The following is a 13,827-nucleotide window of genomic DNA, read 5'->3' on the forward strand; positions in this document are numbered from 1 at the left end:
CAGATATCTCATTATGACTCTTTTTTGCATTAAAAACCAGCTTTTCTCGCCCGTCTGTTCATTCATCATGAACAGTACGTTATGGTGTTGTATTAGCATGTGATTCAGATGGGTAACCCATTGTTTTGAATCTGTTACCGGGAGCGCTTTCTATCTGTCCTCGCCCTTTCCCGCTGTGACAAAATGGCTTTTAACGCACGGGAAGTAACCTGAACCTGTCTGAATATCAGCTGTTTAGCAGTGTGTGATGTAATAATGCTCCCAAATAAGAAGAAATACGTTATCTGAAAAAGTATAAAACCGCAATGTTCTTGGTAATATTTTAATCTCATAATTCTCTCCACCAAGCAAAGGTGTTGATTTTCAATTCTGGTAGCCTCTTGTGTATTTTCAAAACAACCTATGACACTGGCACAATGGCAGGTTTCATTCGTTTTAACATTCAAAAATTGGTTAATACCATCAGAGTAACCTTTATTTGACGCTTCCCCTTGTTTCCATCCAACTTGATTCTAAACAAGTTTCATTTCAATTGCAATGATCAAATCCATGTTAACGTTAATATAAACACGATGCTTTGTCACCTGTGCATTTGTAATGCTGTTTTTGGTGTTCTCAACACATTGTTTAACTAAACTTGCATATTGTAAACAGTCATTTTTACGCTGTGCGAGGTGGCTCCCGGGGATTGCCGGAGACACTGAGCGACTTCAGTGACGGCGGAATGGGGAGCTGTTGCAGGCTCTCCAGAAACGTTTCTGAGGGTAGGAGACGTATAACTTTTTGCATAGCGATAAGTGACAGTGGAGCCGGAGTCCCTCCAATCAGGTAGTTAAGTGTGTCCTCTCCAAGAACTTGTGTCCAGTAATCACGGTCTTCTTCGAGAGAGCCCTTCATTTTGAACCGTAACTCAGGAATGAACAAAAGCAAACTATCCAGGCATCGCCTCTTCTTTCCCAAGTCGACCTCGGTGTCCCTGAGCTGCGATAGTACCATGTCCAGCGGTGTTATTCCATTTCGGTCCTCTGCTTGCGGTGAGACTCCGTTGCTCAGTAACAGAATTATCGCGTCCAAGTGTAGGAGTTCGCACGCCAGGTGCAAAGGGGTCTTGCCGTCTTCTAGGTTGAACCTTCCCCCTAAACCGGCTGGGAGTGTGGGCACTTGATGCGTCATCTGCAGCATGCGTTTCAAAATTTCCCTCCTGTTGTACCGGACAGCCACGATAAAGTGTGGAACCGAAGCATGGACGTGGTAGAAGTACTGACTTGGCACGGTCAGTGCGTTCTCCGAGTAGCGCCTCAGTAGGTATTGTGCATAGGCTTGATGATCGTGCACGATGGCGTAAAGCAGGGCTTCAGAGGGAGTAAACGCTACGCGTCCCTGTGCGTCCCAGTAAAACGTTTCCATAATCCTCATGTCCTCGAGTTCCCATACAGGTTGGAGGTTCCGTATGGCTTGGTAGTAAACATAAGGGAGACATCTGTGTTGCCTGGTTTTGTTGTCCATTTGGTGCCTTGTCAACTTGCTCGTAGCCTATGACTCCTTAACATCATAAACCCAACAGAGGGAGTTATCGGTCCAAGTTGCTTGCGCACTGAGTGGATAAGGAAACCACGGCTTTATAAATACCCTGTTGATCGCGTTATGTTTCGTTTCCTTTGGAAAGAGCGTTTTCCTAAGAAAATGACGCCTATATTAAGTTGCCAGCTCCTTGGAATGTGCCCTCCTGTATCGAGCGTTACGTACATTCCCCGTTCCCTGCAGACTGGTCAGTGACGACAGTCGCATCGACATTTAAACATGTACGGCAGGGCATTTACATGGTAACAAGTGCCTATATTACATTGTTGCTATTGCGTCATGATCGCGTTGCTACGTTTTTAAGCAGTCACAGAACTACGTGTTTGTGCAGCAGTTGCAACGATTTCACGGTAATGCTAGCAAATTAACGCAATGTGTGTTCTTATGTGGAATGTAAATGTAACAACTCCACAAGCTATCACAAGAAATGATTCACTTTTAAGTGATTACAGCGGTAACGAACCTTTTGGTGCACAAAAAACATTTTCTCACTTTATATGTGGTACTTTTCTGTCGCTTTGATTCTCTTACCTGTGAAGCCTTGGGCATAAACCCTGAAAGAAGCAAGTAGATGGAAAATAAAACCAGTACGGACTCATCAGGACTGACCATTTCAATTCTGCATGTACAATATTCAGGTAGCCTATATACGCTACACGTTAGGCTATATCACATTCGATTATTATCATACAGATAAATATATCTTATTATGTAGCTTTCATGATATGGTTACTTTATTGTTTCTGGTTAAATTATTTACCTAACTCGCATAAATTTGGATATCCAACCAAAGAAGGTGATTATGACATGACCATTAACTGGAGTAAGTAGCCTATAGACGTCAGATAAGCTCTTCTCTTTCTCGACTGATAATGTAAACTTACCTTTATTACTTTATTAAAGAAATCGGTTGTCTAGTATTACTGCAATAATATGTCTGAACACTTTCGTAGCTATTTGTAATACCTTCAGTTTCTGTCGGATTAGTTGGGTACTATTCAAAGGTGACGTATTGCCATCTAGTGGTAACGTACGTAAACTAAAATCTTTTGTGGCGGTGAAAAACAAACTGGCAGAGTTCCAAAAGGGTGGAATTTACTTTCAAATCTTTCAATTTAGTTACACCTATGCAGGCAAAGTTGCAGGCAAAGTTTATTTAATGAGTACAAGTATCATTTTGCATTGATTACTGTAAGTGCCTGTACTTTTGTCTAAGGTGGGCATTCCTCCTCTGCCTGCAGCTAGTAGGAAATTCTGCTGCAAGGCTTTTAACAAAAACGAGCCCTCATCATACCTATTCTCTCTCCCCTACACTGGCTCCCGGTTAATCTTGATGGCGGGCCCCACCCTACATCTCGGATCTTTTTTACCCCTATTCCATGCCCAAGTCAGTGGCCACTTTATTTGGCAGACATGTACACCAGCTTGTTAATACAAATATCTAACCATCCAATCATGTAGCAGCAACTCAATGCATAAAAGCATGCAGTTTTTGTTCAGACCAAACATCAGAATATGAAATAAACGGAAATAGGAAAGATCAACGTGACTGTTATCGTGGAATGATTGTTCTTGCCAGAAGGGATGGTTTGTGTATTTCAGAAATTGCTGATCTCCTGGGATTTTTGCATACAACAGTCTCTATATTTTTATAGAAAATGGTGCAAACCCAAAAAGCATCCAGTAAGCGGCAGTTCTATGGGTGAAAGTGCCTTGTTAATGAGAGAGGTGAGGCGAGAATTGCTCGCTCAAGCCGACAGGAAGGTGACAGTAATAGCGTAATAGCCACGCATTGCAACAGTGGTGTGCAGAAGAGCATCTCTCAACACAGGTTCAATGTTGAACCTTGAAGTGGATTGGCGACAGCAGCAAAGACCAATATGCAAAAAAATTAAAGTATAATAAATACTTAATGTGGTCACTAAGTGCAAACATTTTGTATTTTTTTCTCCGAGTTTGTAATGAAGGAACTTCATGCAAGTATTGCTACACAATGACTGTCAACTACGAGGACTGCCCTCGATATGTGAGGTGTAGGCTGTGCCACATGACTACATATTTGTAGTTCGTTGGTGCACGCCCCGTTTGGATCAAGGCCGATTTTCTATCCAGTCCAACAGTCGACTACAACCACGCCTGCTGCCTTTGCTCAGTCAGTCCGCCTGTTCGTCTCTCCGGCTACAGCAGCAACTGCACCCTGCTTAGGAAAATGACCGACAAGGGGCTCGACGACGAAGCTGTACAAGCGGCTTGCAAAGATGGAGATACAATAACTAAGGTTAGACAAATTTGCTGGGTGTGTCCTTTAACGTAGCTAGCTAAGTGCTTTCTGACTGCATTTCATACAACACACTCGCTAAGCTAGCTAACGTTACCCATTCAGAAAGAAAAAAGTTAGGCCATTCATTTGCAGCATTCGTAGGAAGAAAGCTGGATAGATAATGTTAGATATGTTCAATGCATTCACGACATGCGCCTATTTTGCAAAAGGGGTTAGCATGCTAGTATGCTAGTTAGCCTGCTCTGGCTAACTACAGGTTTGGCAGGTATTTTGCTATTGAAGAATCTGATGTGATTTCGCTAGCGGGTAGCAAACCAACTGCGAGTTTTATAAGTTGTTTATTAACTGCAATGTTAGTTGATTTGATGCACAATATCGAAAGCATATTGACTAGCTAATTAGCGCATCGAAGCCAGCATTACTAGTGACGTTTGGACGCCACTGAGTTAGAGCTAAGAATTCTCTGGACGTAACGTTAGCCTTGACATTTCGGAGGTTCACTTCACAAGACTTGTGAACACATTCTCAAACTTGAAATGGTGGTTTCAGGCGAAGAAACATAAACTGTATCTTAGTTATCAATTCAATTTAAGCCGGAAATCGGTTACAGTTGAGCTTACTAAAAGTAAAACTTAAAAAAAAAAAGTATTTACTTAAAAAAGACAGGTTAACTAAGACAAACCATAGGCTACAATTTGCTGTCGATGCAATCGCCTACACTGTTCATATCGTTTTAGACATCAATGAATTATGAACCAGGAATTTATTGCACATAGTTACCTCACTAGCCCCTGTCTCAGTTTAGCAGAGGTTGATACAGGCCAGGAAAAGCCCTTTCACGAGTTATAACTTGCCTGGAACGTGACAGTTCAAACGTTAAACCCCGAGAAAAATGTCGTCCAACTTACACAGATGCGCAGAATACAGACAAGATGGCATATAACTTATCTACTGCGGCTTTGAGCCCTTGACTTTTTTTTAGGACCTTTATCTAGCACGTTAAAAACGGGTTTGAACTGACTGGCTCCATCAGGGCCATTTTTTTAATAATTTATTTTTATCGTAATGTTTTTTCCAACAACAGGTTAAAGCTCGCCTTTCTCAGCAAAACCGAAAGTAACGTCTGAATTTGACCAATTCCCAGATGCATCACTTTACAACTAATTACAAATTTCTTTATTGGTTCATGGAGCGCATTCTGTTAATCCAATCAAGCCATTTTCTTCTGATATTATGTTATGTGTGGGGGAAAAAATGAGAAGATTCTGCACGGCAGAAAATGTTTGCCAGAGCAAAACTAGGGAATGTTTCACGTGCATCTGTGCGCTGTTGACGTCCATTTATGTCGTGTAAAATCCTCCCACTGCTGTCTACGCGTCGCAGGACTTCATGATGCAGCAAACCATGCTGAGGGTGAAGGACCCGGTGAAATCCCTGGACTTCTACACGCGTGTACTGGGCATGACGTGAGTGTCGCCCGCCTCCTACATCATTTACGCCATGCGTAGGGACGGCTGCCATTCTTTACCTGGCTTGTGATTTGCTCATCCAGACCCGCAGAGCTTAATTGGGCTCAATACCTGACTGTCTCTTATACAGTAGTAGTGGACAGATGTGAGGGGGGGATACATATTCTGAAGTATACTATTTTAGAGTTAAGAATACTTGAAGTATAACTGAAGTTTATATGAAGTATGCTGAGTGTACTATTTTTTTCTCATGGGGACATGCCCCTCACGTTGGGTTCTTTTACATTAATGACATTTGGCAGATGCTCTTATCCAGAGTGAGGTACAGTTGATTAGACTAAGCAGGAGACAATCCTCCCCTGGAGCAATGCAGGGTTAAGGGCCTTGCTCAAGGGCTCAGCGGCTGTGCGGATCTTATTGTGGCTATTGTGTTCTTCTCTCTGATTCCCCATTCCTGCTGGAGATATCAGTCATTTTACACGGATAATTTAGATGTGAATGGAGTACATGGCATGAATGTCGCAGATCACAATTTCTCCCACAGTATTGAAACTGAGGTGCGGTCATGCGGTTATATAAAACATTCAAACACATTCAAACATATTCTAATTCAGAGGAATTGTTAATAAGGTTAGTAATAAGTTTCATAATACTGCAAACCAGAAATTGAGGCAGTAAAACTGGACAGCACTGACAATTTTTCAGCATTGTAGAGAACGGGAATGCTAACCTATAATGTGTTCTACTTCTTCGAGCTTTACTGTTGGTAGCAGGTGAGCAAGCAGTGTCTAAATTTCAGAGCTGCTATAGACGGTGGCTGTTGGTTGTAAACGTGGCTGTTGTGTCTGTTTCGCAGGCTACTGCAGAAGTTTGACTTTCCCTCCATGCGCTTCTCTCTCTACTTCCTGGGTTATGAGGACAAGAAGGAGATCCCTGTGGAGATGAACGAGAGGACAGCCTGGACGTTTTCTCGGCGAGCCACGATTGAGCTGACGCAGTGAGTTCACTGCGCATCACTGCACATCACTGCATGTCTGAGCCACGATCGCTCTCACACAGTCAGTTCTGTCTAAAATCACTGCATTAAAAATACTGTGCATGTCTGAACCATGATCGAGCTCATGTATGGGAAACCATTGAGCTCACACAGGGAGTTCACTACAATATCACTACATTTAATATAAACTGTGTTAAATATAAACCAATCTGTTCCACCATTGAGCTCACAGTAGGTTCACTGCAGTTATCTGTATCTTAAAAATACTACATAAGTCTGAGTGACCGTTGACCTCACACAGTGAGGTCACTCACTGCCGTACACTTGTGTGTAAATCCTGAGTCAAAATAATAACACATCTGATTGGTGGGCATTGGTGCCATCTTTGTGAGCTCTGAACGTTTGTGCACTAACTGGGGCTCGGAGTGAGACAACAGCAAGTCCAACCACAACGGAAGCATTACATTACATTACAGGCATTTAGCAGACGCTCTTATCTAGACCAAGTATCTGATTAGCTGGTAGTGGTCTCAGGGTAAATGCCGTATTTGTGAGCTCTGTGAACGTTTGTGCAGCAACTGGGGCTCAGAGTCCGACGACAGCCAGTCCTACCACAACGGAAACTCGGACCCACGAGGCTTTGGTGAGTCTGACCGATTCCTCTGACCATTTCAATCACCCCTGGTCATGTCAGATTTGACATCAGTATTCTGTATGATCTGTATTCAGATTCATTTTATTTGTTTGTTTACATGTTCCTTATTACAGTTGAAATGTATATGCCATTTTTAGGTGGATTTTGGCTTAATGGTAACTAATGATCGATCTTCCAGCCATTGAGCTTTCCCATATTCACTTATCCCAGTGCTGTTGTGCTACTTTAACCCTTTCAGGTGTGAGGCCACAAATGTGCAATTAGAATGGCCTTAACTGAACATTCCACTGCTGACGTCACAATCACGACTGGTAATGGAAAGAAACGGAGTTCTAGAACACTGACTTAGAATTTTGAAAAATGCATTCCAATTAAACCTACTCTTCAAAGGGTTAAGTAATCTCACAGGCCTGTGTTTGAGGGTGGCCTTCATTAAAAGGCAGTGTGTATTTGAGGGGAAGAGATTATTTGAAGAAACTTGGCATTTACCCAGGGCTCTGTCTTTGTCTGTGGTGGGTGTGTGTGTGTGTGTCAGGGCACATTGGAATCGCGGTGCCTGATGTGCACGTTGCCTGCAAAATGTTTGAAGAGCAAGGCGTCACGTTTGTCAAGAAGCCCGATGACGGTAAGTGCGCTAAAGTGTCCCTTTCGCTCCGTTTGAAATGTAAATGTGACATTTCAGAGTGCCGCAACTCCTGATTATAAGATTGCCTCCCACATGTTGGCGCTCCTGTGGGGTACTGTACATGCAGAAGTTCATCACGCTTGAAGCTTGTCTCATTGTAAAACACCTCTGGTTTGCTCAAGTCCCTGACAAATGTCTCTCACTCTCTCTCACTCACTCACTCACTCACTCACTCACTCTCTCTCTCTCACACTCACTCACTCACTCACTCACTCACTCACTCACTCACTCACTCACTCACTTTCTCACTCACTCACTCACTCTGACACTCTCTCTCTCTCTGTGTTGCAGGTAAAATGAAGGGACTAGCCTTCATTCAGGACCCTGACGGATACTGGATCGAGATTCTGAGCCCGAACAACATGGTCTCCATCACCGCCTAGAGACAGGGAGGATGTCCAGAGGCTGGGAGGGTGTGGATTTAAACGGAGAAACTAGGCGTGAAAACAACAGGAAAACCACTACAGTTCCTTATAGGAATTGACAAGAGCTGAAAGAGGATTGCCCAAATCCTGGACATTTGCAAAGCGTTAGAAATGGACAATCAAAGTCGGTTATTAAGTTTGATGCAGGTGTTTTAAGTGGTGTTGCTCAGTGCTGGTCTGTGCAGGCTGTCAGCACGACAACCGCTCCCCTCCTGTTTGAATGGTCACTGATCCCACGCAAACTGATGTGCAGTAAAGTCAATCGCCTCGGGTACCTCTCTGTGGTCCTGCCCTCTTTTCTGTCCGGATGTGAAACGGTCACTGTGTGAAACGGTGTGTCTGGGGTACCGCACCTGTTCTCAAGCAAGAACCTGTTCACAAGCACGCTTCTGTATTTCACAGAACACAGAACGCCTCGCCTCATGTTGGGCCCATATTGGGCCCATGCTAGTGACCAACATGGTCGAATTATTCAGCCTAAATCTGTCTGATAGCGGTTATATGAAGGCAGCTGTAGTTGAAGTACTACAGCTTGACGTGATCTTGAAAGTAGTGGGCTGAAGTAATTTTAGTACTGATATACTGCAACATTGACTGACTCGACAGCTGACCGTTTGAAGCAATTCATTGCGTAAGTAATTGGGAAAGCACTGTGCCAGTTGGAGAGCCTGATGCTAGCATGTGTAGCTAACCTCTGTCTCATGTTCCTATTTAAATGCTATACCAACACCTGCCACCACACATGCAACACACACCCTTAGATGATGAAATGGACGTGATGAGCCGTGACTGTACATGCCTATATTCCCGTGTTTACTGTATATCGTCAAGGAAAATAATCCAGTCTCAGTTTAGAAGGACTGCTGTGGTCATGCATTCTATTGCATTCAGCATGGAGAGACATCACGAAGCCGCAAGCTCTCTGATGCATGTACGCTGTGTTTTACGTCAAAACGATACGCTTATCACTGTATACATACATTTCTAGCCATGTGTATATTTGTCATGTTCCTGCGGAAATCAACTCTTAAGCAACACATCTTTAATCATATAGCAGGGTAGAATAACTTAATCTAACTGCTGACGAACAATCGTATACAAGTAGGGGTGTGAATACTTCGAAGTCATCCCTCACGTGCACATGGTCTTCCACAACATGCTTTGTTTGTATAGCCATCCACAACTGTCATGTATGCACTGTGTAGAACTGTGGACCTGCATTTCATTTGTGGGGAGAAAAGGGAGGTACACACTAGGGAGCTAAGCTGAGAAAAATAATCAAATTAACATTTGGTATGCATGGAAACACTACCTGAGATGCTTGGAAGTAGCATGCTGGAATCAATTTCATACTGTATGATCCAATTATTAATAATTAATATTGAACCAAGCATAATATGGGTGGGGGTGGCCTAGTTTTCACTGAAAGAACGTGGAAAGCATTTAAGGTGAACTCATTATTTTAGACGAGTATGACCAAACTATATCTCCTCACAATCTCCAACCTCCGAATCCACCAACAAATCTAATACTGCTTTAATTGCAACTATGTGCTGAGTAGCAACAGCAAATCTGCACACACTGGAGCTCTCAAGCACCTGGGATACAGAGCCCGATTTACAGGATACTGTGATGGTCATGGTAGCCTATCCTTTCATTCGTTCAATATTATTTGCATTAAAGCTGTTACCTGCCCTTCACTTCCTTACCGCTTGAGGCGCTCAGTAGATCCGTCCACTCATTTGAGCAAAGTCCGCACAGTAAATAACATCCGGGTTGTGCCCTCAGTTACTGGCAGAATATTTTTGTCGTACAACGGTTTGTTGAATATTAATTCGTATTACTGTTAATTATAGAACCACGACAAAAACGCAAATATTTTTTCATTTAGCTTACCAGACCGCAGCACATAAAGGTATACTTCGTAGCTGACGAAGAAGAGGACAAGTCCAGACACTGGTATGTCGCAGAAGGAGTCTTACCTTACAGCTCACTATCGGTGTGATGTTGTGTGAACTGTGGAGAGAGGAGTCTGTTCCGCACATATTAACGCAAACATTATGTAACCTACGTTAGTTAGTGAGCTAACTGGCTAATTTACCAACCTGCTGCCAGAGTAGAGCTGCTAGCTCAAATGCTAGCTAGCTAGCTTAGTATAGTAAGAAGTATCAGCTAATGCTAATCGATGCTATACCAATTCGGTGTAACGTAAAATAGTCACCAGTTTTAGCAATGATCTGCTCATATACATATCTAAGTCAACATTGCTGTTGCATTATATCGGGAGTATTTGTGCAAAGTCGTTGTCTTGCAACGTCTCTCGCCACCGTTTTATGGCGTGCAGCGGAGTTACCTGCCCTGCCCACTGTCTGAGCACAGTCCGTACTGGGCCTCTCTGTACTGCACGATTCTGCTGTCGGAAAGCACAGTACGTTACAGTGCTGCACTGCAGGTCCTGTTGCAGAGTGGGCCTTTCGGTTCTTCCGAGACGTCTTTGGAGCTTATTTTAACAATCTTGCATTCCGAAATAAGCGTTTAAAAACACTTTCTTGTCTATGTTTAAACAAATAAACTGCAGAACACCCAATAAATGTGATACGGACAGGTTGTGTGCAAGTTTACAGTTTTATTTTTTCTTTCGGAGATGCAGTATTTGCTCGTTGGTGCAACTGTATTGCCACTTAGCTGGAAGGTGTACTGTCTCGTATGTAATCGTATAGTACGTCGCACAGTGAGTGGCACATTTTGGCCTGTAGCCAGAGTCCTTCAGCCGGTGTTGGTATCGGACAGGTATAGTTTATGTACACTCAATGAGCGCTTTATTAGTTATTTATCGGACTTATGTTTTAATTAGACTTATTCCGCTGCTGTAGCCTATCCACTTTTCATGGTTTGAATGCGATTTGTGTTCAGATACCACATTTCCTCATACCACTGTTGTAATGTGTGGCCATTTGTGTTACTGTCGCATTCCTGTCAGCTTTTACCTGTCAGGCCCTTCTCCATTGACCTCCTTCGTTAACAAGCCGTTTTTGCCCCCAGAACTGCTGCTCTTTGGATGTTTTGTGTTTTTCGCACCATTTTCTGCAAACTGTTTCAACAGACTGAAAAGTCACTTAGATCACATTTCTTCCTCATTCTGTCAACAGCTGAACCTCTTGACCACGTCGGCATGCTTTTATGCATTTATTTGCTGCCGCATGATTGGCTGATTAAATGTTTGCATTAACAAGCTGGTGTACAGGTCTCCCTGATTAAATGGCAATATAAAACCGTAGCTTTACCGATGATACCTTATTTTCTTTTTATGATGAAATATATTTGTATTCTTATCAAACTCGTACTGATAATTGCATTACATGTACTGGAAAAGGGATTTGGGAGCATTTTCCTCCTGAAGTACCCTACCACTCTGGTAACCCCCTGCAAATAAAAAAGAAAAGAAAAATAGAAAATCATAGTTCAGACTGATTTAGAGGTACTGAAAAAACGGCTGCTTCTCTCTGTAAAATGGAATAGTGACAGTACATGATGCAGCACAGTGACATTTTATTTATTTCTGTTTTTAGTGTTACATTTCTGTTGCTATTTTTAGTTTTATCTTCTTTAGGTTGGTCTTGTTCTTGTTTATATAATGTTCAACAGGGCGGTTGACAAGTGGTCAGTCTTTGTACGTGAACTTACGTTGTAAGTCACACTGAATAAGAATAGAAATGAAAAGAATTAAGAATTCCGTTTCCTAAAAAAAATTTTTTTTTAAAGTTCCCGTTCTAGAAGTTTTAGACAAAGGAATACACAAAGAGGTAAAAAGACATCAGGTAATGCAATTTCTGACCATTTGAGGTGCCATTTGCATTTTATCTGATTTGCCACCACGAAAAACAATTATGATAAGGAAAAAGATGAGCAAAGATAGGGGCGAATTTGCTGCAGCCACGGCGTGAATCCAAGGCGCACCAGACGAGTTATGGTAGGGTCGGTTTAAAGAGCTGTTTTTATTGCGTTTCCATATCAAAAAATGAATAAAAAACCCCAGAACAACAACGGCAATATAAGACAACATCCATTTGAAACTGCCCTCTGACATCAAATAGAATTTGGAATTGAACTGAAAGAGTGTGCAAACAAATGAGTTTTTTCATAACCCTGCTGTAAGACTATCTAGGATCTCTGCATTACTTCCTGGTTGCTGTTGTACACACAGTCACTATGACCTGGGGTTAGGATGTAAGAGTGTGCCCTGCGTAAATTAGCGCTGACAGCTCAGCCTCTTGCCCAAGGTGCTTTCCTTCCCTCAGTGAAGCCTGGAAGGCAGCAGCTTTTAGGACTAGGAAACTTAATACCGACCGATTTACAGACTAGCCAGCTCAGTTGCATAGATACTGATTTGATAAAAATATGTTGAGGTATGTGCACGTAATCTGTGGTTGACAGGGAAGGGAAAGAACCTTGTGATTGGCCTGCATGTGCTACTGTTCCATTTTCCTCTTGACGTCTCGGACAGATGTGAGGGCTCCCCCGGTGGCGGCCATGAGTAACAGCCATCCTTTGCGGCCGCTGGCCTCCGTGTCGGAGATCGACCACGTGCACCTCCTGTCCGAGCAGCTGGGGGCGCTGGTGCCCGGGGAGGCCTACAGCGACGTCACCTTCATCGTGGAGGAGAAGCGCTTCCCCGCGCACAGGGTCATCCTGGCCGCTCGCTGCCACTACTTCAGGTAACCGATGCGAAGGGCCTGCCTTCCGCTGAAAACGGAAGCTTCCGGATCCGGGGGTCGGGTAAACCGATCCCGGATCGACTGTTTACTCCGGGCGCTGGAGTCCAGAATGCATTGGTATTCGTGTCACTTGGCAGACGCTCTTCTCCGGAAAACAAGTTTGAGGAGTGCTTCGAATTTCAGTAGACGGTAGCTTTACCGTCTGTATATTTAGCGAGTCTGAACTCAAGTCAGGCAGTCATGCGCCGCTGAGGGTCTCTCCAGGTAGCCCAGAGAGCTGCACACCGCGGTGTGAGCTGGGATACTGCGCTGCCCCAGAGAGCGGGATGAGTCGGTCTGTCTCGGGCGTTAGCCGCACCGGGACAGCGCTGTATCCCGGCTCACGCCCCGGCGGGCAAACCCCGCCCGGCTGCAGTTCGGCTCAGTCAGACGTTCTTGCTTGAATATTAACTCCGCTTCCCGCGTCCGTGTGTCGATCCGGGAAGCCGGCCAGCATTTCCGTCTCTTCCCCGCCTCGCCTTCGCCCCGCACCCGAATGCCAAAGCAGACATAATCGATTCTGTTTGGGCAGCAAATATTGATGAATCACGATGAAGCACATATTGCATGCCATTCATTCTCTGCCTCTGTGAATTTGAAGTCGACGAGGCCGGTTCCTATTTGTTCTGTTTGACAAACGGCATTGATTAGTGCTTGTTCAATTATAGCTGTGCTTGGCTGTTTGGGGAGAGGTTTGTGTACCTTTTCATCGACCTCTCCCAGAAGACTCACCTCCATATTTGGCATCTCAGTGCCTGGTGTGGCTAACCCCGACCCCAAATAATGATGACATAACTTGTCCTGTGTATGACCTCACAAGGCGGGAAATTACTTCACCGCGCTGGGCACAGTCAATCAAGCCAGGTGTCGGCATGCAGTTGGTTAGGTCTTAGGTCTGAAACCCTTGAGTCCCGTTCAGTGAGGGTTGCTCTATGAACACAGTTGGGCTGTAATGCTGTAATTAGGCTGGGAGCTGGGGG

The 13,827-nt window shown here is 43.8% G+C and overlaps 3 protein-coding genes across 3 annotated transcripts in view; 2 read left to right on the top strand and 1 right to left on the bottom strand.

The window, feature by feature from the left end:
* Positions 1 to 316: 316 nt before the first annotated feature.
* On the bottom strand, positions 317 to 1,789 carry LOC133125814 (ankyrin repeat domain-containing protein 9-like). The gene has a single exon (XM_061237475.1). It carries the CDS (start codon positions 1,504 to 1,506, stop codon positions 661 to 663), a length of 846 nt encoding a protein of 281 aa, XP_061093459.1. The 5' UTR covers positions 1,507 to 1,789; the 3' UTR covers positions 317 to 660.
* Positions 1,790 to 3,658: 1,869 nt separating this feature from the next.
* glo1 (glyoxalase 1) lies at positions 3,659 to 8,367 on the top strand. The gene is made up of 6 exons (XM_061252287.1): positions 3,659 to 3,859; positions 5,246 to 5,328; positions 6,188 to 6,328; positions 6,904 to 6,971; positions 7,519 to 7,608; positions 7,960 to 8,367. The coding sequence occupies exons 1-6, from the start codon at positions 3,791 to 3,793 to the stop codon at positions 8,049 to 8,051; spliced, it is 543 nt and encodes a 180-aa protein (XP_061108271.1). The 5' UTR covers positions 3,659 to 3,790; the 3' UTR covers positions 8,052 to 8,367.
* Positions 8,368 to 9,822: 1,455 nt separating this feature from the next.
* btbd9 (BTB (POZ) domain containing 9) overlaps positions 9,823 to 13,827 on the top strand; it is a 12,536-nt gene continuing 8,531 nt past the window's right edge. Inside the window, 3 exon segments of the mRNA XM_061258658.1 lie at positions 9,823 to 10,052; positions 12,598 to 12,808; positions 13,175 to 13,232. Of these exon segments, the coding sequence (XP_061114642.1) occupies positions 12,624 to 12,808; positions 13,175 to 13,232 (243 nt within the window). The 5' untranslated portion in view covers positions 9,823 to 10,052; positions 12,598 to 12,623.

This window comes from Conger conger, chromosome 1, assembly GCF_963514075.1.
Source record: "Conger conger chromosome 1, fConCon1.1, whole genome shotgun sequence".
Classification (NCBI taxonomy): domain Eukaryota; kingdom Metazoa; phylum Chordata; class Actinopteri; order Anguilliformes; family Congridae; genus Conger; species Conger conger.

What these genes read in the sequence shown, in the direction of transcription:
- LOC133125814 (XM_061237475.1), bottom strand. Translation starts at nt 1,506, where the DNA reads ATGGACAACAAAACCAGGCAACACAGATGTCTCCCTTATGTTTACTAC.
- glo1 (XM_061252287.1), top strand. Translation starts at nt 3,791, where the DNA reads ATGACCGACAAGGGGCTCGACGACGAAGCTGTACAAGCGGCTTGCAAA. An exon ending in GCCACGATTGAGCTGACGCA is followed by an intron (nt 6,329 to 6,903) that starts GTGAGTTCACTG and finishes ACGTTTGTGCAG; the next exon opens with CAACTGGGGCTCAGAGTCCG. An exon ending in TGTCAAGAAGCCCGATGACG is followed by an intron (nt 7,609 to 7,959) that starts GTAAGTGCGCTA and finishes TCTGTGTTGCAG; the next exon opens with GTAAAATGAAGGGACTAGCC.